The 24,612-nt window shown below is 43.1% G+C and overlaps 2 protein-coding genes across 2 annotated transcripts; both read right to left on the bottom strand.

The window, feature by feature from the left end:
* On the bottom strand, positions 1-4,525 carry LOC134089672 (phospholipid phosphatase 1). The gene is made up of 6 exons (XM_062544121.1): positions 4,133-4,525; positions 3,042-3,193; positions 2,527-2,810; positions 1,696-1,753; positions 1,295-1,471; positions 1-724 (listed from the first exon to the last, which is right to left on the bottom strand). The coding sequence occupies exons 1-6, from the start codon at positions 4,188-4,190 to the stop codon at positions 605-607; spliced, it is 849 nt and encodes a 282-aa protein (XP_062400105.1). The 5' UTR covers positions 4,191-4,525; the 3' UTR covers positions 1-604.
* A 3,435-nt stretch (positions 4,526-7,960) lies between these two features.
* On the bottom strand, positions 7,961-24,295 carry csgalnact1b (chondroitin sulfate N-acetylgalactosaminyltransferase 1b). Its single transcript, XM_062544120.1, has 7 exons — positions 23,662-24,295; positions 23,262-23,478; positions 23,063-23,164; positions 22,678-22,856; positions 8,846-8,934; positions 8,626-8,707; positions 7,961-8,264 (listed from the first exon to the last, which is right to left on the bottom strand). Exons 1-7 carry the CDS (start codon positions 24,293-24,295, stop codon positions 7,996-7,998), a joined length of 1,572 nt encoding a protein of 523 aa, XP_062400104.1. The 3' UTR covers positions 7,961-7,995.
* Between the last annotated feature and the right edge of the window lie 317 nt (positions 24,296-24,612).

Below are 24,612 nucleotides of genomic sequence, written 5' to 3'. Positions count from 1 at the left end.
GCTTTTGATCAAACAAATTAAATAAAAACACATTTTATATCAAGAATACATCCCACAAGAGTAGAACACCCCGAAGATATATATAAAAAGAAGGTAACATTTTTATTGATCAGCAACAAAACTACCTGGGACAAAATGGATAACACTGATTATTTTCAAAACAAATATGTGTATGGTGTTTATTGGCATGGATGTTTTCAATTGCACTGCATCAGAAAATTAGCAAAACCAATAATGCACACGCTTTGTGAACATTATTCTATTTATAGTCAACACTTGTTTTTATAAAGCTACTTTAACTCATGTCCTCATATGAGCCTTAAACACATTTACTGGTTCAGTTCAATGAGACATTAAAACAATGATAACAGAATGTAAATTAAAAATATTTCCTAATCTCTTTCTCTTCACACACACACACACACACACACACACACACACACACACACACACACACACACACACACACACACACACGTACACTCAAAGCAGCAATAGTCTGGTCAAAGAGATACAGTATTTCACAACACATAGAGACACACATGAGTTATTAGGACCTCAGTGTATATGATTTGGCAGTTTGTGAGGGCTCCCCCAGTCATTGTTAATCTGTGCTGCCATAGTGGTTCCCATTAGATGCAGTATCCTGTAAACTGGTATGAGAGATCTCTTCTTCATGCTCCAACGCTGCTGGCTTTTTGAAGAAATCGGACACAAAAACCACCTATAGGTAAGGAAAAGCGGGTCACAATAGAGGTCATAGATAGATAGATGGAAACCATCAAGGTACATAGAGTATGCTGTACTGTATGTGTGCACTGTACAGACAAAATTACAAAATCAATGAAATTGTGGGGAAAAGAAATGCTCTTTTCCATTCTTAAGATGTGTACCTTAACAGGCTGTATGAGTTTAATACAAATTACTCAATTCCTACAATTCAGCCCTTGTAATTGTAATGTTTTGTGCTGGCAACTGTGACTAGCTGCCATGCATAGTGGAGCACAATGTACCACAAGGACAGAGCATGCAGCGCCACAAGATGCCCATTGTTCGAGAGTTGGGTGATTGTCTCTAACAGATAAAGAGGTCTGCATCGCATGACCTTGTGAAACAATGATGTTTTCTTTGTTTGCATAAAAATACCACAGATGCAGTTCTTTGCTAAATGAACCACACCTGAGTGTAAAGTGCAAAATATGTCTTGCTGACTGCAAAGTTAGCAAGTCCTTAAATGCGGTCATGGGAGAACTATGGGAGAAGATGTTCTTCTTCCACAGTTCACTGTACTCACAATCAGCAGTGCCACCACAGCACCCTGAAGGAGTCCAGTGAGCACATCACTCCAGTGATGCTTGTAGTCTGAGACACGAGACAAGCCCACATACAGGGAAGAGGCAACCAGGAAAAACTGAACGGTGGGCAGGAGAAGCCTGGACCATTCTGTCTGGAGTCTTGCCTGTAGGTACAGCTTGGAAAATAAGGAGAGAAGAAATATAAATATGTCTGTGTATGTTTTCAATCATTACTTAACATTAAACTACATTAGATTAGATTCGATCAGAATTAACACAGAGACAACTAAATGCAGATTGCATCTAACCAGACAAACATGACAAGGGGTAAAGCTGGAATGAATCTGAACTGTCCAAGAGTAATAATGATGTTTCAGTTTCAGAGATGATTAATACTTACAGCTAAAAATACCATGCAGTACATTGAGAAGGAAGAGTGGCCTGAATAAAATGAAAGCCTATATAAGAGAGAAAAGGTGTTAAAGTCACATCACATTTTGAATGAACAGGGCTTCAATTCTGACAATACTGGCATCATTGGATTCCATGTTATAGCCATACTTTATAATGTTGTTTATCTTCCGTATACCTTTTCGTACATTTCATTCAGTAGGACCGTAGCCATTTAACATTTTCAGGAAGGTAGTCTACCCGTCACACTATTGTTGGTGTACAGTACTTCTTGTTCCTCTTCTTCCTTTAAATTCATAGATTTAATGTCTGCCTTAACTATTTCAAAATGACCCATCAATTATGTCAAGGGTATGCACTACACACTGAATGACAGAATGACAACTTAAGACTGTCTATCTGCTTGGCAAGATATTTCTTCCAGAATCTCACCATTGCAGTGAGTGTACTGGGCATGCAGACTTTCTGTTTCTTTCAGGTGAATTGTGAGGGTGGTTCACCTGGTTTGTTTACCAGATACACACTGATCATTCCTGTACAGAACAATCATAATCAAAATGGTCATATACTTCAGTGTTCTCCTGATGCCATCTCTGCAGAGTTTTGCTATATTGGAGTATATTGTTCTAAATCAATGCTTCTTGGCTATTGTGTTTCTGCACTTATATTAAAAGGTCTCTCAAAACTCTTTTTCTGTGTGGTTGGCATTCTGTAAAAATCTGTTCTGTGTGAATGAGAAGTGGACTGTGTGCATTGAATCAAGAAATGTAAAGGTTGTCAAGCCCTTGATTGTTAGGGCAATGAACCATTTTCAACTCACCTACTCTCATTCACCAAATTCTTGTCTCCAGTGCAGGTGAAGCTTTCGATGTAGCCTCCTGACTTACAGTCTACAGTATTCCACAAAGGCTTACAAACGGCAAGGAAATGGGGTCTGAGTCTCCCAACAGTGTATTTGGCAATGTCAGTCAGAGACTGGCTAATAGCAGCTCCAAATAAGAAAGTGGCCACTGCCTTATATACACACGGCCCATAACTGTTGCCAAATGACTGCTTGGACTTGATGGGCCTCAAGTATATGGACAAGCATTCACCAGAGACAATCTGTCAAAAAAAGAGTTGAGATGTGTGAATAACACAGGACAGCACAGCAAAACACAACATCTGCAAACTGCAAACTTCCCTATTAATCTCTGTACCCCCCTCCCCCCCAAAAAACAAAAACAAATAAAAAAAAAAAACCTAAATGACATAAACCTAAACCTAAACCTAAATGACACCTCTTCGTTACAGCATTCCTCGCAAATCAGACATGCATCAAATAGACATACGTACGACAATAATGGTCAGAGGCACCATTATTCCAGCCAGCAACTGATACGATATTGTGTCACTTCTGAAGGGATATCTAATCGACTCATCACTGCAGAAGAATCCTCGTTTGAATGGATTGTGTTGTGGTGTTAACACAGCGAATGGGAGTGCAGCTGCCAGAGAGAAAGTGAGAAAGGTATAGCCTAATGAGTTTCACTACCCCACATACAGCACTCACAAAAGAAATCAAGTGCAGTTGTCCCTGACGTTTGACAACACAAGTGTTGAATGATTTAAATTATGCATGAAAGAGACTGCTCATGTTTTCACTTTGATCGCTACCACTCACAGACACATACAGTAGCCTAAACTAATTAACAATATGCTATTCACTAACAGGTAAACTAATTATCTGAAGGCTAAGGAGTCTCTGTACACTCTAAGTACGTGAACAAAGACAAATCTGGGCAACGGGCTGAAATGCCACTACTGCCTCACATTCTTCTCTGATTCGAGGAAGACATCCTAAATGGGTTAGCCTAGCAGTCACAGGTTTTCTATTAAAACTTGGGATGGCATGTTCATACTGTTAGCTCAGAAAAACACTGCTGGGCTCTCCCTGTTGAATGGAAAGTAACACTTGCATTTATTATTCTACTGGTTACAATAGCTTGTACAAACAATAGCCCCCAGAATCTGTGCATTCCTGAAGAGGCAATCAAATTGCACACACAAAACTAATTTAAACTAAATGAGTCAAATAGGCCTACATCACGGTGACACGGAAACTGACCTGAAGAATGACAGCTCTATCAACTGCCTCCCCCTACAGTGAGATATAGCCTACCAATGATTTGTAGCCAGCAATGCCAGATGACAGAACACATTTCAGTATTTTTAATTGAGGCTGGGTGTTTGAAATGACCCAGCCTAAAGCAAACTTTAAAACAGCCAAATATGCCACAAATTTTAGGCCTACATTATAAGTGTAGGCCTATAACATGGCAAATGCCAGTCTAGATGTAGGCTAATTCCCACCAAGGACTCTTTAGGGCACTCTTCACTAAATGTATCAAATCCATACTCAGCTCGATGATGGGAGTCATACATACCAAGTACGATGCAGGTCAAGTCAAGCAGGACAACAGAAATTCCTCCGGCTTCGAACATTATTAGCCTTAATCGGTCTCCTCAAAATGGTCCAACGAAGGTGTGTCGAAGAAGCCCTCAGGTAGGCCTATAGGATCTACCAGCTGAACACTTAGAAACTTTAACCCATAGCCTACACTTATCACAGGATTAAATAGCTCAACATTGCACATACACCTATCGCACCAGCGATGTTTGCGGTGTAGTAAGGTGCTAATTCCCACTTTACTAAAATTAGTCCTCGACTTCAAATCATCCAACCCATTTTAACTGCGGCTTCTATTCGTCATCCCGCTGCTTGCCGCCCCGGCGCTGACATGCTTGAAGGAGCTGCAAACCAATGAAGCGGCGTGTAGAGCGCGTGCTGCGCGCTTTGCCATGCAACTACGAAAATCCTCACACTGCTCCGCCTTTTTCTGAAGGACTTGCGGAGGATGAGCAACGAGCCTACTCCTCGAGCTTACGTCAGTGCCACGAGACAAGATTAATGAGGTGCAAATACACAATAATTCATTTGTATTTTTTGACAGACGTTAAGGTCTACTAAAATTAGAACTGGACATTCACAGCATCTCCATAGCAATTAGTTCAATCTTTTAAAACAAACAAACAAACAAAACATTCTCTCTCTCTCTCTCTCTCTCTCAATTCAATTCAATTCAATATAGCTTTATTGGCATGAAGGTTTCAGAAACATTATTGCCAAAGCTCAATGTACACATAAGAGGAAAATAAGGACATTTACATATAATGTTTGGAATACACATGGCAAATATGAATGCATCCAAAATGAACAAACAAACGTGTGTGTGTGTGTGTGTGTGTGTGTGTGTGTGTGTCTCTCTCTCTCTCTCTCTCTCTCTCTCTCTCTCTCTCTCTCTCATAGGCTACCGGTGTGTATAAGCCTAAGTTTATGCAGTTTTCATAGGTTTATAATTAATGTAACTATACTCTATCCTATACAGACCAAAAGTTTGGACTCACCTTCTCATTCAATGAGTTTCCTTTCTTTTCATGACTATTGACATTGTAGATTCACACTGCATCAAAACTATGAACTAGAAATGTAATTCCAAGGAATTACCAGTGCATGAAAATGCAAAAATGTAGATAGATATGGCTACTAGGTGTATAGGGTAAACATGGTGGTTGCATTTAACCCTTTGTAGTAGGATAGTAAAGTTGATGTGTGAAGGTAGACAGTTAAGCTTAAACATTCCAGTTCTAACTTAACTAATGATTTCTATTCATGTTAAAATGTTAACTATGGTAACAATGATAACCAGGTTGATTGGTTAACTTAGCTACTAAGTTAACGTTACTCTTCTGTAACTTACCCTAGGCAGATGGGTTGGGCCCTTGAGTCTGAGGTTTCTTCCTATATGTATCTCCAATTCTAGGGAGTTTTTCCTTGCCCCTGTTACTCATGGGCTCTCTTTGAATGTTTAACACTCTGTAAAGCACCATGAGACGTGCATGTTTTGGCGCTCTATAATTGAAATGAATGCAGTGAGGACCAGGGTGGGAATTTCGTCATTTTAGGGGCAAGGCCATTTGGCCTTAACCTTCTTTTTTTTTAGGGGCACCAAGGCCACATGATAGGGCACAAAGGCCACTGAGTAAAATTCGATGGTTTTACATTTCAGGGTTATCTCGACACAAATACATAGACCCGCTAGCACACAGCCTAACACAGCCTAACACAGCCTCAAACTTCTTTAAGTTGAGGCCCAATCATGGCAGACTTCGGGGTCATAGGGCCCATCTACACATACCTCACCCCACCCCTCATCAAATCATCATTATGATTATCATATCACAATTAGTATTATGCTATATTGTTAGACATGCACTTTCACTTCAAAGCAGTCAATGTTTGTGCCAAAATTGTTTACAAAAAGTTTGTGAAAACTATGCACATCAGGGGTGTGCTTTACTAATGTAAGATAGGCTATATAATTACAATAGTTCATTCTTTTGCATGTTTGCATGAGATACTTCTGAAAACGACAGCAAATATGAGTACCATTGTTTTGGGATGTTTCCCTCATGGAAGCATCATAAGCCGTTTTCAGACAGGTTTCTGTACATTCTGTGATAATTACCTGCCACAAATCAAATACGGGACGATTCCGTATTATACTGAATGGTTGGCAACCCTAAGTCAGGGGCATAAAGGCCACTGTGGCCTTATGCTGGGTTTTTTTGTCAGGGGGCATCAAGGCCAAAGTGTAGGGCAACGGCGGCCATGGCCTCATGGCCTTGGTATAATTCCCACCCTGGTGAGGACTTTTATTTTGAAACAGTTGTGGACAGAGAACACAGTTTAACAGGATATGTAGTCTTCAAAGCCATCGATATCTCAAAGTTGTGACAGCCGCTGACTTCCATGTTAAAGCCAGATTAGAGCGGTCACGTGGTTAGTGGGTAGCCTCAGTAGTTCCCTTGGTCCCTGATTTACTACGGGATTGACAGCAGCAATCGCATACTTACGGTAAATACTCGATGAAAATTACTATAAACTGCATTTCCACATACATATATTACTCAATGAAAATGCATTATTATGCACACGACCATAAGTCATGTAGAAAAGTCTTATTATAACACCTGAGATTCATTCATTCTCAATTGGTTCCTTTCAACGACCATGACATACCAGATGTGCCGCCATTGTTTGTACACGGGAGTCAATGGTAGTGTCGCAACTTTGAGATATCGATGGATGCATGATAGCCAACTTAGAAGGCCTACTAAATGGCTTGGGCAACGGTAGCAAAATAACTCGGTAGCCAGATAACATGATCAGCCGAGTCAACCTGCTACAATCATGATAACATGGGTTGGCATCTTTTGATGGTATAAGTTCAACACTTCACGCCACAGAAGTTGATTGATTCGTGGCATGAACAGGTGCGTGGTGGGCTGTTAATCAAGCAGTTTAATTTGCAAGCGGTTCGAATCCCATGTGGCGTTATAATTACTTTATTTAGGTATTAATTCTTTGATGGCATATTCATGATCCAGTGCACGTAGCCTACTACCAATTCTGGCATTTAAAGATGTCATGCATATTTTAATGAGTTCGTCTCCAGTTTATATCAGAAAGTTGACAAGTCCAGGTGCCACGTCTGTCGAAGAAACGTCATCAATAGGGCTCGGGATCATGACATGAAAACTTTGCGGGCACAGCCATATTGGCAGCCTCACTCCTTAGTTTACTATGGATTACTTTGGATTTACTCCCGCCTATTAGTGTGTTCCTGTTACTTAGTTTTTGCCTTCTTGGTCGTATGTTGCTGTGTAGTGGGGTGTAACAGCGCAACCCACGATCGCAAGAGGAAAAGAATCGCTAATACTATATTTCTGCTTCTTAAAAAAGTGTTGGTATGAATGTTGAGTCATGTTTCATGAATCAGTCATGAATGCTTCATGTGCAGTTCATCACAGCTGTTATGAATGTGTTATGAATGAACCCGTCAAGTAAAGTGTTACCGAAAACTCTTTGAATGAGAAGGTGTGTCCAAACGTTTGGTCTGTACTGTATATAGCCTACTGTATGTACTGTAGGCCTATTTATAACTGCATCCTGAGACATTCATTGAACACAGACTACAGACAGACAGACAGAGAGAGAGAGACTATAACCTCATAGGCTATTTGATGTGATATTCATGAGTACATGGACCTTCAAAGTTCTTTCTGCATGAAATCTTTAATTGTTATGTCATGACACCTGCAACCCATTATGTAAAGTGTTTATTGAAAATCAAGGGCAAAATTGGGCTGCACATGGTGAAACAGTCCTTGTCTTGTCTTTCAGCAATCATAAGCCATGGAGACGCTGGTGCTCCTCAATCTGCTTGCGAAAGAGCAACCTTCCCAGCTGGCTGTGGGAGGCCTCACTGGTGGCCCTGCGCTGCTGACATAAGTGGTAAGTCCGCTCAGGCAGGTCGTCAGAACAGGTGCTTGGGTGCCACAGGTGCAGTAGATTGCGCGAAGTGGCCCGCACCACCAGCAGCTCACTGTGAAGGTACTTTCTGTACAGGTGTAGGTCCTCCACCGCCCAGCCTCGGGTGCTCGCAGCAAACCCACCTGTTGAGAAGAGGGATTAGTACGTTCACTAATACGTTCACATTCATTGATATTAAATATTACATAATCATTGATGATTATTGTAATTGCTGCCGTAGATGCATACAACACATAAAAATGTAAATGAGAAGCAATTTAATTGATTTCTTTTCAAATAAAATACACTGTCATGCACTTTTATCCTTTTCTGTTCTGCATGACCGGGAGGCACGTTTGTACTCCTAGTGTTCTCAAATGTGTTATATACTGTAGTCACTTGATATATAACAGACATAGTCTAATTTAATTGAAATTCCATTACATTTGCAGTGTTTTAAAGCAGTTAGGAGACTATAAATTGTGAGGGAAAAATAAGGCCTACCTATGTTGATGAAATCCGACCTATACTGGCATGTCATTCCAAAGCCCAGATCTCTCCAAAATCCTGTATCCTTTTTCATTACCTATCAGAATAGCAGATTAGCTTAAGTCAACAACTAAAAGGACTCTTATTTTGCATATTTCTGTATATTTTATTCTCAGCATTCATGTATTTATATACCACCTCAAAAAAAAAAAAAAGACAGTTCAACAAAACCTACCGGTTCAGTGAGAGGTACAGCAGCGTGCTGGCCGTAAACGTAGAGAGGGTTGAACTGGCTGAAGATGACTGGGTAAAACACTCTCTTACCTGTGGAAAGAAAATGTTTCCAGTTTTTCCAAATCAGACCATGCTGACTGTTAGTATTCAGCTCCCATGCCTATGGACTCTGCCCTGCTGGAACCTTGTGGCATTACATGTCTTTGTTTCTGACTCCATGTGCCTTTGTTTTGAGTTTGAACTCCGCCCCTCATTTGAGTCTCACCTGCTTTGCTCATTATTGTAATTGATTTTCCCTGTTTGCTCCTCATTCAATTAGACCTGTTTCTGCTATTTAAGTTCAGTCTGTTTTGTGATCTGTGTCAGAACGTAACCAGAAGCCTGATGTTTGGTCTGTGTTTGCAAGTGACTTTGCCGTCTGTTTTTTGGAGTTTTTTCCCTGGATTTCCTGTGAGTTACTTTTTGGACTTTATCTTTTGACTGGATCTTTTGTGCTTTCTCCTTTTTGGATTTTTTGTTCACTCATGATCTCAGCTACTGACTTTGGAAATCTTCAATAAAACCTGCTGAGTTGCATTTGGTCTGCATTTGGGTCTTGACTACAATCCTTAACAGTACGTTCTGACCACCATGGACCCAGCGGACCCGACTCAGATGATGACCTGTCTTGAGAAACAAGGCGCACTCCTAGGGCGTCAGCAAACTCAGCTGGATTCGGTTTCTGCTAGCATCAGAGACCTGACGGCCCAGATCCAGCCACTTCAACTTGTTCAGTCGTCTACTGCAGCCACGTCATGTCCACCACCAGTCCGTGAGCCAAGGCTGCCTCCGCCTGAGAAGTATTCTGGAGAGCCCGGTACATGTCGTTCTTTTTTGTCTCAGTGCTCCCTTATTTTTGAACTCCAACCATCTACCTTCCCCTCTGATAGAGCTAAAGTGGCCTATGTAATTACTCAGCTTTCTGGACGTGCTAGAGAATGGGGGACAGCTATGTGGGATGCAGACATGCCTCCTTGTGGTGATTTCCAGGAATTTTCATCTGAGATGAGAAGGGTCTTTGATCGTTCCAAGCACGGGCATGAGGCTGCACGTGAACTGCTCCATATGCGCCAGGGGAACCGATCGGTGTCAGACTACGCCATCGACTTTCAGACTCTCGCAACCTGTACTCGCTGGGATGCTGCGGCTCTGTTCGACACCTTTCTGAATGGCCTCTCTGATGAGATCAAGGATCAGCTGGTTTCCCATGAACTGCCCCAAACCTGTGAAGGCCTGGTTAACCTGGCTATCCGCATTGACAAGAGGCTACAAGAACGCCGCCGGGGGAGAGCATTTAGAGGTTCTCCAGGAACTTTCTTGTTTAGTCCATCCGTGCAACCACCTCCTCCACCTCCAGATGCATCTGAGCCAGAACCTATGCAAGTAGACCGCACCCGCCTGACCCGAGAGGAACGACAGCGAAGGATTGACTCGCGTTCCTGTCTGTACTGTGGCCAGCCAGGACACTTCATTGCCTCCTGCCCGGTAAAAGCCAACGCTCGCCAGTAAGAGGGGTACTGGTGAGCGTGACACCCATACAACCCTCCTCTGCACAACACACACTTCTCCCAGCCACGTTGAGGTGGAGCGATCGACAACAGGAGGTGGGGGTGCTAGTGGACTCAGGTGCCGAGGAGAATTTCATGGACGCTGGCTTTGTGGCTCAGTGGGAATTACCCACTGTAAGGCTCAAGACCCCCCTGGTGGCCAATGCATTAAATGGGATGAAATTGGCTAACGTCACTCAAGCCACCACTCCGGTGAGTCTTTCTGTCTCTGGTAATCATCATGAACAATTAATTTTTCATGTTATTGATTCTCCACAAGCTTCCGTGGTCCTTGGGTACCCTTGGCTGGTTAAGCACAATCCTCATATTGACTGGGCAGGGCGGTGTATTGTGGGCTGGAGCCCGTTCTGCCACTCTAACTGTCTCCTCCATGCCCAGACTTTGCTGTCTCCAGTTCCTGTGTCCCCAGGGGAGTTCCCAGATCTGACCGGAGTTCCTCCAGACTACATGGACCTCAAGCCTGTCTTCAGTAAGTCCAAAGCCTCTTCTCTCCCTCCTCATCGTCCCTATGATTGCGCTATTGATCTCCTGCCTGGCATGTCTCCCCCTAGAGGCCGTTTGTATTCCTTGTCCCGACCTGAAACCGAGTCTATGAACAAGTACGTCCAAGAGTCTCTAGCAGCGGGCATCATCCGTCCGTCCTCGTCCCCGGCAGGGGCAGGATTCTTCTTTGTGGGAAAGAAGGATGGCTCGTTGCGTCCATGCATTGACTATCGGGGTCTTAATGATGTTACTGTTAAGAACCGATACCCTCTCCCACTTATGTCTTCAGCATTTGAACTCCTTCAGGGGGCCACGGTGTTCACTAAGCTCGACCTCAGGAATGCCTATCACCTTGTTCGTATCCGTGAGGGAGATGAGTGGAAGACTGCCTTCAACACCAGCTCTGGTCATTATGAGTACATTGTCATGCCATTTGGACTTACTAATGCGCCAGGATTTTTTCAAGCCCTGGTGAATGATGTCCTTAGGGATATGCTCAATCAATTTGTTTTTGTCTTTTTGGATGATATTTTAATTTTTTCCAAGTCATTGTCTGATCATGTCATCCATGTCCGTAGAGTCCTGCAGCGTCTCCTGGAGAATAAGCTTTTTGTGAAGGCTGAGAAGTGTGAGTTCCACCAACACACTGTTGCATTCCTGGGCTATGTGATTTCACCTGGAGCCATCCACATGGACCAACAGAAGGTCAAGGCAGTTCTGGACTGGCCAGCACCCTCTAAGCGTCGGGAACTGCAAAGTTTTCTTGGTTTTGCTAACTTTTACAGACGTTTTGTCCGAAATTTCAGCACTGTGGCAGCTCCGCTCACCGCCCTGACCTCCCCTGTGGTGAGATTCATCTGGTCCTCAGCGGCGGAGGAGGCATTTCAGGACCTGAAGCGACGCTTCACCTCTGCTCCGATCTTGATCCAGCCCGATCCCAACCGGCAGTTCATTGTTGAAGTTGACGCTTCTGAGGTTGGTGTTGGTGCTGTGCTCTCCCAACGTTCTGCCAAGGACAACAGGGTTCACCCCTGTGCCTTCTTTTCTCACCGTCTCACTCCTGCTGAACAGAATTACGATGTGGGGAACAGGGAGTTGCTGGCAGTGAAGTTGGCCCTAGAGGAATGGAGGCATTGGCTGGAGGGTGCCTCACTACCGTTCTTGGTGTGGACTGACCATAAGAACCTTGAGTACATCCGTACGGCAAAGAGGTTAAACCCACGCCAAGCACGCTGGTCCTTGTTCTTCTCCAGGTTTAACTTCACCTTATCCTACCGCCCTGGCCACAAGAATGTGAAGCCCGATGCGCTGTCCCGAAGGTTTGCTTCTCGAGACCGACCTCCAGCATCAGAAACCATCCTTCCTTCTCATTGTGTTGTGGGGGCAGTTCAGTTTGAGATTGAATCTGCTGTTGTCGCAGCTCAATCTGGAGAGGCAGGGCCCAGTCAATGTCCTAGTAACCGTCTGTTTGTCCCTAACTCTGTCCGTCCACAGGTTTTACAGTGGGGTCACTCCACCCAGTTGTCCGGCCACCCTGGATCCAGAAGAACTCAGGCCTTCATAGGAAGGCGATTCTGGTGGCCTTCTATGAAAGAGGACATTCTCAAGTTTGTTCAATCCTGCTCGGTCTGTGCAAGGAACAAGACCTCAACCCGACGCCCTGCTGGTCTGCTGCAACCTCTGTCGGTGCCACGAAGACCATGGTCCCATATCTCTGTGGACTTTGTAACTGGCTTGCCACCATCAGACGGTAACACCACTATTCTTACTGTTGTTGACCGTTTCTCCAAGTCTGTCCATTTCATTCCCCTTCCTAGCCTTCCTTCTGCCAAGGACACTGCCGGTTTAATGGTGCAACATGTATTCCGGATACATGGGCTACCAGTGGAGGTGGTGTCAGATAGAGGCCCCCAATTCACTTCTGCCTTTTGGAAAGCCTTTTGTAAATTGCTTGGTGCCTCTGTTTGCTTATCATCTGGATTTCATCCGCAGAGCAATGGCCAGACGGAGAGGGCGAATCAACAGCTGGAGACGGTGCTACGTTGCGTGGCTTCCCAAAATCCCACCTCTTGGAGCCAACAACTCCCATGGGCAGAGTATGCGATCAATTCGCATATCTCCTCCTACACAGGCCAGTCTCCCTTTGAATGCTCCTTGGGCTATCAGCCGCCGCTGTTCCCGGACCAGGAGAGGGAGGTTGGTGTCCCTTCTGCTGAGGCCTTCATCCGTCGATGTCGCCGGACATGGAGACGCACACGCTCAACCCTCCTTCGCTCCTCTGCCAGCATGAAGATCCAGGCTGACAAACATCGTTCCCGACCTCCCCCGTATCATCAGGGACAACGCGTGTGGCTTTCGACTCGAGACCTGCCCCTCAAGACTGAGTCCTATAAGCTTTCCCCTCGTTTTATCGGGCCCTTCCCCATTGACAAGGTCATCAGCCCAACCGCAGTCCGTCTCAAGCTCCCTGCCCCCCTGCGCCGCATTCACACCACCTTTCATGTCTCTAGGGTCAAGCCATTCATTTGCAGTCCCATGCACCCTGCCCCCACACCTCCCCCTCCCCCTAGGCTTGTTGATGGCTCTGAGGCGTACACCGTGCGGCGACTATTGGCTGTTCGGCGTCGGGGCCGTGGGCTTCAGTACCTCGTGGACTGGGAGGGCTATGGCCCGGAGGAGAGGTGCTGGATCCCGGCGCGACACATCTTGGACCCAACGCTCCTCAAAGACTTCCATCGCCAACATCCCATGCTGCCCAAAGGGTCGCCGTGAGGCGCCCATTAGAGGGGGGGTATTGTTAGTATTCAGCTCCCATGCCTATGGACTCTGCCCTGCTGGAACCTTGTGACATTACATGTCTTTGTTTCTGACTCCATGTGCCTTTGTTTTGAGTTTGAACTCCGCCCCTCATTTGAGTCTCACCTGCTTTGCTCATTATTGTAATTGATTTTCCCTGTTTGCTCCTCATTCAATTAGACCTGTTTCTGCTATTTAAGTTCAGTCTGTTTTGTGATCCGTGTCAGAACGTAACCAGAAGCCTGATGTTTGGTCTGTGTTTGCAAGTGACTTTGCCGTCTGTTTTTTGGAGTTTTTTCCCTGGATTTCCTGTGAGTTACTTTTTGGACTTTATCTTTTGACTGGATCTTTTGTGCTTTCTCCTTTTTGGATTTTTTGTTCACTCATGATCTCAGCTACTGACTTTGGAAATCTTCAATAAAACCTGCTGAGTTGCATTTGGTCTGCATTTGGGTCTTGACTACAATCCTTAACACTGACAGACTCCAAGGCTGCGTTTAGACTGCAGATCGGATATGCTCAATTCCGATTTTGTGCTCATATCCGATTTTTTTGATTGCATGTTTACATCTACTTTCGCCAGTGACCCAAATCCGATCATGTGTGTTTACATTTGCCAGACACTTGAAATGGCCCGCATGCGCATGGGCTAAAAGTTTCTTGTAGGGGAGAACCAGCACAATCGTAACACTTTTTTATTTTCTCAGTTCAAACTAGCTTTACACAAAGACGATAGCCTTGAGAGCAGTGAAACTTGACCAGAACAGAGTCATACATCTCTACTCCATGAAAGTTGAAACAGAATGTAACAAATAGCCTATGTTGCAGTTTGTTAATAACTTAACTTAACAGTGACATGTACCTTTGTTCCAACCTACGCAGCCATTAAAAAGTGCGGTAGGCAACAGTTGTAACAGTATAGCGTCATGGTTGTAACAGTGCTAAAATCGTGAATCCTATAACATATTTTAACACAAAACACTGCTGGCTTAAACAAAGAACATCTGTTTTCATATATAATCAACAAAAATAGGTCCAAATGTATGACTGTTAAAAGCTAGTTGTATGAGTGATTAGCCATTGCAAACGGTATTATGCTAGCTCACAATAACCTTTAAATAGGCTTATTTTGGTCCTATCGACTTGATAAAACCTGTTAATATAGTTGATGACCTGCTTATTTCTTACATGTCTGAAGCGATTGGTCCAACACTGATATTTGAAGTTGCTGTGTTAACTTTCATTGGGTGTGATCGCGGCACATAAAAATAATCCATAACTCGCAATCATAATTGCTCGCAACATGCGCGATAAAATCAGTTAATTTTGCCAGTGACGGGTGTTACAACTAACTCTTTTACTGTCTATGCAACTAACCCGCACAGGTCTAGGTCATGTTTTTTATTTTCATTTAATTGCATTTGCTGTGACTATATAAATCAAATGGCACTCATGTTAACTTGAAACAGATCGAGGGACTGACGAAATGAACGACATGTGATTGAAGTCTACACATTCAAATTTCACGAAGCAAAGTTTAACAAACAGAACTGCAGTTGCAGTTTTAAAAAATAGGCTAATAGCCTACAAATCGCGATGCTTGAATTTGGCACTTTTTTGCTTAATATCTCTGGTTGGCAGGCGCGTAGCAAACGTAGTAGACCTAAGCATTGGGGGGGACAAGAATGAGTTCCGTTGCGCGCGCAATTTTTTTATATTAACAAATAAAGGGGGCGAATTATAAGTCACATAAGAGATAAACAAAACCTATTGCTGAAGTTTTAATGGCCCTCTGTAAGATGCCGCTTTGAAAATATGTATTTCAGTCTTTTTCTTAACCTATTTGGAACTGGGAAGAACATCTGCACATAGGCTGTTCAGAACACATTTCTTCCCTGAAAACGCACACAGCTAGTCTGTAGGACAACTGACTCCCCCAATGCTTCCCTTTACGTGGTTGCTTAAATGAAAATATGTTTCTTCTTCTTGACTTTTCATATGCCATCTAAGTAAATTTTATGTCAGCTGACAGATGGATGCGCGTTTTGGGCACAATGAATGGGTTTGCCCTTAGTTTAAATGGAGACGCAGGGAGAGCGCGCTGTGGCTATTGTTACCTGTATGCAGCCAGCTCAACAAAGTAACGTGGTTAGAAGATTCCTGTATGCTGCATTGCCGTGACCATTTCCTTGTGGATTTTTCTCATTGGAATACAGCTAACGAACACGAAAGCTGAGATTGCCTTGCGCATCAGTGTTGGAACGATACTCAACAAACTGTGAGATAAACATTGTTTTTCGTGTCTGGGAGATCTCGTTGTCGTTTTTGACTGTCGGCTTCTTATGTTTATTGTTTGGACGTATGGACACTGAACTTTGAGGGGGTGTTTGTTTGTGCATTATGAAGCTTTGTGTTAATTAGTATTTGTCGGGCCTTCACCTCAGCGCGTAAGTTGCGCGCTAGGTGGCCACGAAGGGACTCATTGCTTAATTTGTGACAAAATACAGTGAGTAGCCTATTCATCTTTCATTTGTGTTTTTTCATTTGTTAGATAATGTTGCATGTTTGACGTAGTTTGTAAACAGGCATTCTGCCCGTTTATCTTAAGTCAACCGAGGCCTTCGGTTGCTCATATCCGCCCGTAACCTTATGTGCGTCGTGACAGTGTGTAGATTATAATAAGGGGCAAATTGTTACACATTTAATTTTAAAAGCATAGCCTATAATAGGATGAATAAAGTGTATGGACTTGCTAAATCCAGGTAGGCCTAACCAGATAATTAGGCTATGTGCCACGTCCGATTTCGCAAGTGATAAGCCTACATTTAAAAGCGACAGCCATAAGACTATATTTAGGCTATCGTACTATACTGTATTCACCCACAATAGGCTATCCTCTTAACTATTTCGAAAAGAATGAAAGAAGGCCGTACACTAAATATTTGGACTGAGAGAGGAGCCTACATTAGCTTTCAGACACTCAAGGTGAGGAAGTGCTCCATGCTGCATTATTGAGACGGGCTTCGTTTCGGGAAACATTCTTAAAACACAATGTAAAAGACCTCCGATGCGCACTGATAGCTATAGTTATGGGGCCGTAACTCAGGAGGATATAATTGAGCTAAGTAATCAACAACATCTGTACTTTGCAGCGTTTTTCTTTCGGGAGGGGGTCCAACATTGGGGGTGTCCCGACCCCCGCGGTTCCTACGCGCCTGGGTTGTAGGCTATTTACAGTAGACCATTCATATTTGGATGGCTATAGGCCTACGATTGTAGATAATTAGGTAGGCTACAAATGTTTTATTCTCAATACATGGTCTACGGAAACGTAATAGTCTATCAAAGTATCAAATAGGGCAACTTTTAACACGCTCCGAGTCCGCCAGCGCGCCCACTTGGAATTGTAACCTAACGTCACCAGGCGCAAAATTGTCAGAGATTAATGACGTGTGGGACGCATTGCACTGGAATATCCGATTTGTCTGTTTAGACTGTAGACACATGCACACAAATCCGATCCATATCTGATTTAAAACCACATACGAAAGGGGCCTGTATCCGATCTGAGGAGATCGGAATTCATGTGTTTTTTTTCTGTTTACACTGTCGTGGCACAGATCGGATACGTGCCACATGAGAGCAAAAAATCGGATTTGGGTCACTTCAAACTGGCAGTGTAAACGCAGCCCAAGATTTCAAGATAACCTTGCATTTAATGTGGCTGTGGGCTCTGTATTCAGCAACCATGGGCACTCTATTTTGCTCTATTAGAACTAGCATTGATACAAAAATTGAAAGTAAGTGCTCATAGACTGAATAAGACGGAGAGCTTGACTCATTTAGGCTGCGTTTAGACTGCCAGTTTGAAGTGACCCAAATCCGATTTTTTGCTCGCATGTGGCACGTATCCGATCTGTGCCACGACAGTGTAAACAGAAAAAAAACACATGAATTCCGATCTCCTCAGATCGGATACAGGCCTCTTTCGTATGTGGTTTTAAATCAGATATGGATCGGATTTGTGTGCATGTGTCTGCAGTCTAAACAGACAAATCGGATATTCCAGTGCAATGCGTCCCACACGTCATTAATCTGTGACAATTTTGCGCCTGGTGACGTTAGGTTACAATTCAAAGTGGGCGCGCTGGCGGAGCGTGTTAAAAGTTGCCCTATTGATACTTTGATAGACTATTACGTTTCCGTAGACCATGTATTGAGAATAAAACATTTGTAGCCTACCTAATTATCTACAATCGTAGGCCTATAGCCATCCAAATATGAATGGTCTACTGTAAATAGCCTACAACCCAGGCGCGTAGGAACCGGGGGGGTCGGGACACCCGCAATGTTGGACCCCCCTCCGAAAAAAAACGCTGCAAAGTACAGACATTGTTGATTGCTTAGGCTCAATTATATCCTCCTGAGTTACGGCCCCATAACTATAGCTATCAGTGCGCATCGGAGGTCTTTCACATTGTGTTTTAAGAATGTTTCCCGAAACGAAGCCCGTCTCAATAATGCAGCATGGAGCACTTTCTCACCTTGAGTGCCTAAAGCTGCTGAAGGCTATCTCACAGTCCATATCTTTAATATAGCCTACTGCCTTCTTTCATTCTTTTCGAAAAAGTTAAGAGGATAGCCTACTGTGGGCGAATACAGTAGCCTAGTCTACGATAGCCTAAATAAGTTTTGGTCTTTGGTCTTACAGACGGCTGTCGGTTTTTTAATGTATAGTCACTTGCAAAATTGGACGTGCAAATAGCCTATCTGGTTACCTGGATTTAATATAGCAAGTCCACACTTTGTTCATCCTATATTATATGCTTTTAAAATTAAATATGTAACAATTTGCCTCTTATTATAATCAAGATTAGGCCTACACACTGTCACGACGCACATATACAGGCGGATATGAGCAACCGCATTGAAGGCCTCGGTTGACTAACGATAAACGGGCAGAATGATTACAAACTACGTCAAACATACAACAATTTAACAAATGAATAAACACAAATGAATTATGAATAGGCCTACACACTGTAATGTGTCACAAATTCCGTGCGGCCCAGTCTGTGCACAGTTTTAAATCCTTGTTAAAAACCCATCTCTTTGCACTTGCTTTTAATTAGGGTTCCCCTTCTTTTAAGCACCTGTCTACAGTGTCCCATGGTTACCTCTTGATATCCCTCCTTTTGTTTTTATTTGTTTCATTTTATCTTTTTAACTAAATGTGTGTCTCTTTTTACTTACTCTCTGCATATTTGCACTTTACTGTGAAGCACTTTGGTGCGGCTCAGCCGTCTGTAAACCGTGCTATACAAATAAATTTGACTTTGACTTTGACAAATTAAGCAATGAGTTCGTGGCCACCTAGCGCGCAACTTACGCGCTGAGGTGAAGGCTATACTAATAACACAAAGCTTCGTAAAGCACAAACAAACAAAGTTCAGTGTCCATAAGTCCAAACAATAAGCATAAGAATCCGACAGTCCAAAACGTCAACGAGATCTCCCAGACACGAAAAACAATGCTTATCTCAGTTTGTTGAGTAGTCGTTCCAACACTGATGTGCAACGCAATCTCAGCTTTCGTGTTCGTTAGCTGTATTCCAATGAGAAAAATCCACTAGGAAGGGGTCACGGCAATGCAGCATACAGTAATCTCCTAACCACGTAACTTTGTTGAGTTGTCTGCATCAGTGTTGCCACAGTTACTTTGAACAAGTAATCCGATTACTGATTACTGACTACTCCTTTAAAAAGGAACTTAGTTACTTTACTGATTACTTGATTTCAAAAGTAACTAAGTTAGATTACTTAGTTACTTTTTAAACTAAGCCCCCCCCCCATCAACAATAGATGCAACAACCTTCAAAAAGTAACTTCAGGGAGGTCTCTAAAAATACTTTAACCTACTGAGGTACTGAAATAGCCTACAGATGAATGTTTTGTTCAATAATGTCTAGTCAGTATACTAAATAAAGGAGGGCTATAGATAGAAACTGTGGTAGGCTAATAAAATATGAAGATTTAGGGCTTTTCGTGTATCCTTCTACTGTAGCCATTTAGAATATGCCCATTAAATTGCACTTGTTAAACTCACCTCGACAAGTCTTTTGCAATCATTTAATCCACCATGGGCGATGCTAAAATCACTGTTACTAACAGTGCAGTGCGCAAGACTATCATTAGACTATTTTTTACTCTTATGAGACAAGAGTACACTTTCGCGTTGTCTGGAGTTAGATGCGGTCTTAAATGTTACTTTTTGGGGGGCACTGACTGACGCTACTGTACTATATTGAACTGATTAATTTAGTTCGGGAGAAAAGAGATAAAAGCCCGCCTACACTGAAAACGTATCGGTTGATAATGATATAACGAAACAACCCAGTCAGGGTGCTCTGTTTTGGATGCGCGTCGGGCACACACAGCACCCTCTCTCTCCCTCTCTCCCTCTCCGTTGCGTGCGTCAGGGAGGCGCTATGCGAACTCGGGATGTTTGGCTAGATAGGCCTAGCACTTTGTCGCCAACACAGAGTGTACAACGTACCTTAATGTTGTCATGTGTAGATGACTCAAACTCAAAATATGCCTACTGACTGTATTTTCATATAGGAAACGCGCCTCTCTCCTCCCTGCATTGCTGTTTGCGTTTGTGTCGGTGCGAGGAGCCTACACATGAGTTGTCCTCATGCTGAAAACGTGAGCATGGCCTCACGACAAGAAGAAAGCAAAATGAAAATGACAAAAATAGTAACGCACGGAGACTTGATGAGTAACTTTAATCCGATTACTGGTTTGGAAATAGTAGCGCGTTAGATTACTCGTTACCGAAAAAAGTGGTCAAAATACAGTAACGCGTTACTTAGTAACGCGTTACTGGCATCACTGGTCTGCATACAGGTAACAATAGCCACAGCTCCCAGCGCCTCCATTTAAACTTATAGCAAACCCATTCATTCGTGCCCGAAACGCGCGTCCATCTGTCAGCTGACATAAGATTTACAGACGGCATATGAAAAGTCAAGAAGAAGAAACATATTTTCATTTAAGCAACGTTTATGCAACCATGTAAAAAGGTGATTTTTGCAACCGTTACAAACGTGCTGCGGGGAAGCATTGGGGGAGTCAGTTTATCCTACAGACTGTGTGCGTTTTCAGGGAAGAGATGTGTTTGAATATGTGCAGATGTTCAGTTCCAAAAATAGGTCATCAAAGAAGAAGACTGAAGTACATGTCTTCAAAGCGGCATCTTACAGAGCACCATTAAAACTTAAACAATAGGTTTTTGTGTCTTGTGTGACTTATAATTCGCCCCCCTTTATTTATTAATATATTTTTAAAAATCGGCGCGCGCTGTGCGCGCACGACAGACCGCATTCTTGTCCCCCCCAGTGCTAACTACGTTCCTACGCGCCTGCTACAACCAGAGCTATTAAGCAAAAAAGTACCAAATTCAAGCATCGCGATTTGTAGCTATTAACCTATTTTTAAAACTGCAACTGCAGTTCTGTTTGTTTTCGTGAAATTTTAATGTGTAGACTTCAATCACATGTCATTCATTTCGTCAGTCCCTCGATCTGTTTTAAGTTAACATGAGTGCCATTTGATGTATAGTCACAGCAAATGCAATTAAATGAAAATAAAAAACATGACCTAGACCTGTGCGGGTTAGTTGCATAGACAGTAAAAGAGTTAGTTGTAACACCCGTCTCTGGCAAAATTAACTGATTTTATTGCGCATGTGCGAGCAATTATGATTGCGAGTTATGGATTATTTTTATGTGCCGCGATCACACTCAATGAAAGTTAACACAGCAACTTCAAATATCAGTGTTGGACCAATTGCTTCAGACATGTAAGAAATAAGCAGTTCATCAACTATATTAACAGGTTTTATCAAGTCGATATGACCAAAATAAGCCTATTTAAAGGTTATTGTGAGCTAGCATAATACCGTATGGTTTGCAATGGCTAATCATACAACTATCTTAACATACATTTGGACCTTTTTTTGTTGATTATATATGAAAACAGATGTTCTTTGTTTAAGCCAGCAGTGTTTTGTGTTAAAATATGTTATAGGATTCACGATTTTTTAGCACTGTTACAACCATGACGCTATACTGTTACAACTGTAGCCTACCGCACTTTTTTATGGCTGCGTAGGTTGGAACAAAGGTACATGTCACTGTTAAGTTAAGTTATTAACCAACTGCAACATATTTGTTACATTCTGTTTCAACTTTCATGGAGTAGAGATGTATGACTCTGTTCTGGTCAAGTTTCACTGCTCTCAAGTCTATCGTCTTTGTGTAAAGCTAGTTTGAACTGAGAAAATAAAAAAGTGTTACGATTGTGCTGGTTCTCCCCTACAAGAAACTTTTAGCCCATGCGCATGCGGGCCATTTCAAGTGTCTGGCAAATGTAAACACACATGATCGGATTTGGGTCACTGGCGAAAGTAGATGTAAACATGCAATCAAAAAAATCGGATATGAGCACAAAATCGGAATTGAGCATATCCGATCTGCAGTCTAAACGCAGCCTTAATGACAGAGAGGCACCTGCTTGAGAAATGAATGAGTATTCTAAAAAACGCTGCTCATCCCCTGAAAGGCTGATCTCCCCCAGCTGTGAGACGTAGAGGATCGTTTCCATTTTACATTCTCATTTTAATTACATTTTTAACCACCTCCTCCCTTGCCGCAATGATGAACAAATTTATTTTTCCCTTTAGTGTGTATGTGCAGGACGGTGCTTGAGATTTGGCTTAATTTGCTTGTAATAATAATAATAATAATGATAATAATGATAAATCACTTCTTACAGTATTTTGTTTTAGCTTACAAGGACAAGTGAGTGTTTCCTTGTCATTAGTGATGCTGTATTGCTCCAAAATGCATAATAGTGAACATTATTTGAGGTTTGGCTTGGCTAACCTGGCTCAGCATTCAGGCGACAAGAATTGAGGAACTCAGCAGTGAAGACTACGTCAACGTCACAGAAGAACATGAGAACATTTCCATTCTTCCAGGCACGGGCACCCACATCAAGGCCCCTTCCTCGTGAGAATTCTTCGTTGAGCTGTATCAGTGTGAAATTCTTGAAGCTTGTCTCTCTGCATTATCACACCAAAAAAAGACGATTGTTTCCTACTGTAAATATATCGCAACAGATCAACAATATTCTGAAAATGAAATAATCAGAGCAAATTTCCAAACCTGAAAACTGATTTTATGTAACCCTGAAACAGTTTAATCCCATCGCTGAACATGCTATAGGGGAGTTTTATACATTGATATAGGGGAAGAATATATTTGTCACCTTGCTGTCATTTCAAGATTTTTTCTCACTTCTTCAAGCTGATCTTTCCCAAAATAAACCACCGTTAGGTGAATCTTTCCATCTTGGCGGATGCAAACATCTCTGAAATACGTAGCAAACAAATAGCATCACTTTAGGTAAGACTTTCGCAAAATGAATATCAAACTTTAAGATAAGGAATGTAAGATATGAAGTTGACCTGAAGTTGACCATAAAGCGTTTGAACTTGTCAGTCATTTTAGCCAGGGGCACAATCATGTTCACGAGCACACCAGACAAGTCCATCTGTTCATTCCTGAGCCTTATCAGAGGGGCAAATGGGCGGAAGAACACCAGCCTCTTGAAGTCCTCTGGCCCGTCTCCCTTAAACATCAGCTCGTACATTGTGCCACGGTCTCTCTCTGTACGGTAGATTCCTGCATGAGACATCAGTTGCGGACAGACTGACTGACACAGAGACCAAATGAGGCAAAATGTATTTGCTTCTTGACTCGATGTAAAAGCAAAATCATCAATATCACTGAAGACCTATAGCTCCTGCTACAAGTAGATATATTGTTCTAGCTGCTTCTATAAAGGGCACTGAATATGACACATACCCTCGATGAAATCAGATGGGGAGTAGACTTTACGCAGCTGGGGGTCATCACTGTCCCGGGGGGCATTGAGCATGTGTAGCGCGGTCTCCAGAGTGCTGACCAGTTCATTCCGCCGGTCCTTACGCAGAGGTCTCTCCACAGGAAACCTGCTCAGCCCCATCTCTAGCTGGTACACCTTATGGAGGGTGAAGCTCTCGAAGGGCACCAGGGCATATTCACTGGGCACTTTGGCTCCTGCATGAACCTCTGCACGATTCAACTGGCTCTGCAGAAACTCTTCCAGGCTAAGCTGGCCTGTTAAAGGGTTTCCCTCAGTCTCTGATAGGAGCTCAGTGGCCGAGTGGCCCAGCGACTCTCTCAGCTGTATGCTCCTCAGGGCCACAGCCTCTTTCAGCTGGGATATCTGCTTGGTCAGACTGTGCACATAGTGCTGATATTGCTCCTCCAGCTCCTGAAGCAGCACCTGGTACTCAGGCTCACTCGCAGGCCTGTTTACCCAGGAGGAGGGCCTGTGAATCGGATACGAGCCTTTGAAGCTGCAGGAAAGCAGGTGGAGGAGGACCAGGCCACCGCATGTCAGTACCAGCATGAGCCCACGGCGGGTCACAGTCGCAAGGCACCATCTCTGGAGCATGGCGTCCCTCAGTAGAGCCACGCGCTAGTCAGCCACAGTCACCTCCTTCTGTGCTTTGTGCAGAAAAGTGGTCAGTGACTAATTTCCACTACAGAAGATAATATGATATGAGGACAAAAGGAAATATGCATGGCCATCCTTGTGTCCATGGTTCAGATCTTTTTAAAACTATAATAGAATTGCTATACATTGCTGAAAGGTTTTCTCATGCTAAATTCAGTGTTTTCTTTTTATATTCAAGACTTTATTTGTACCTTCCCACTCCCATGAAATGAGGGCTTTCCAGTCATTTTGGTAAAACCTGTATGAAAAAAGAA

The sequence above is a fragment of the Sardina pilchardus genome, chromosome 8 (genome assembly GCF_963854185.1).
Source record: "Sardina pilchardus chromosome 8, fSarPil1.1, whole genome shotgun sequence".
NCBI lineage: Eukaryota > Metazoa > Chordata > Actinopteri > Clupeiformes > Clupeidae > Sardina > Sardina pilchardus.
This window is presented reverse-complemented; position numbering and strand designations above follow the sequence as displayed.

Excerpts from the sequence above, each read along its gene's own strand:
- LOC134089672 (XM_062544121.1), bottom strand. The coding sequence starts at position 4,190 with ATGTTCGAAGCCGGAGGAATTTCTGTTGTCCTGCTTGACTTGACCTGC. Across the intron at positions 3,194-4,132 it reads CTTGACCTGCATCGTACTTG|CTGCACTCCCATTCGCTGTG; the intron begins GTATGTATGACT and ends TCTCTCTGGCAG. Across the intron at positions 1,472-1,695 it reads ACTGCATGGTATTTTTAGCT|CTGTACCTACAGGCAAGACT; the intron begins GTAAGTATTAAT and ends TTATTTTCCAAG.
- csgalnact1b (XM_062544120.1), bottom strand. The coding sequence starts at position 24,295 with ATGCTCCAGAGATGGTGCCTTGCGACTGTGACCCGCCGTGGGCTCATG. Across the intron at positions 23,165-23,261 it reads CGCTTTATGGTCAACTTCAG|AGATGTTTGCATCCGCCAAG; the intron begins GTCAACTTCATA and ends TACGTATTTCAG. Across the intron at positions 8,265-8,625 it reads GTCGGATTTCATCAACATAG|GTGGGTTTGCTGCGAGCACC; the intron begins GTAGGCCTTATT and ends TCTTCTCAACAG.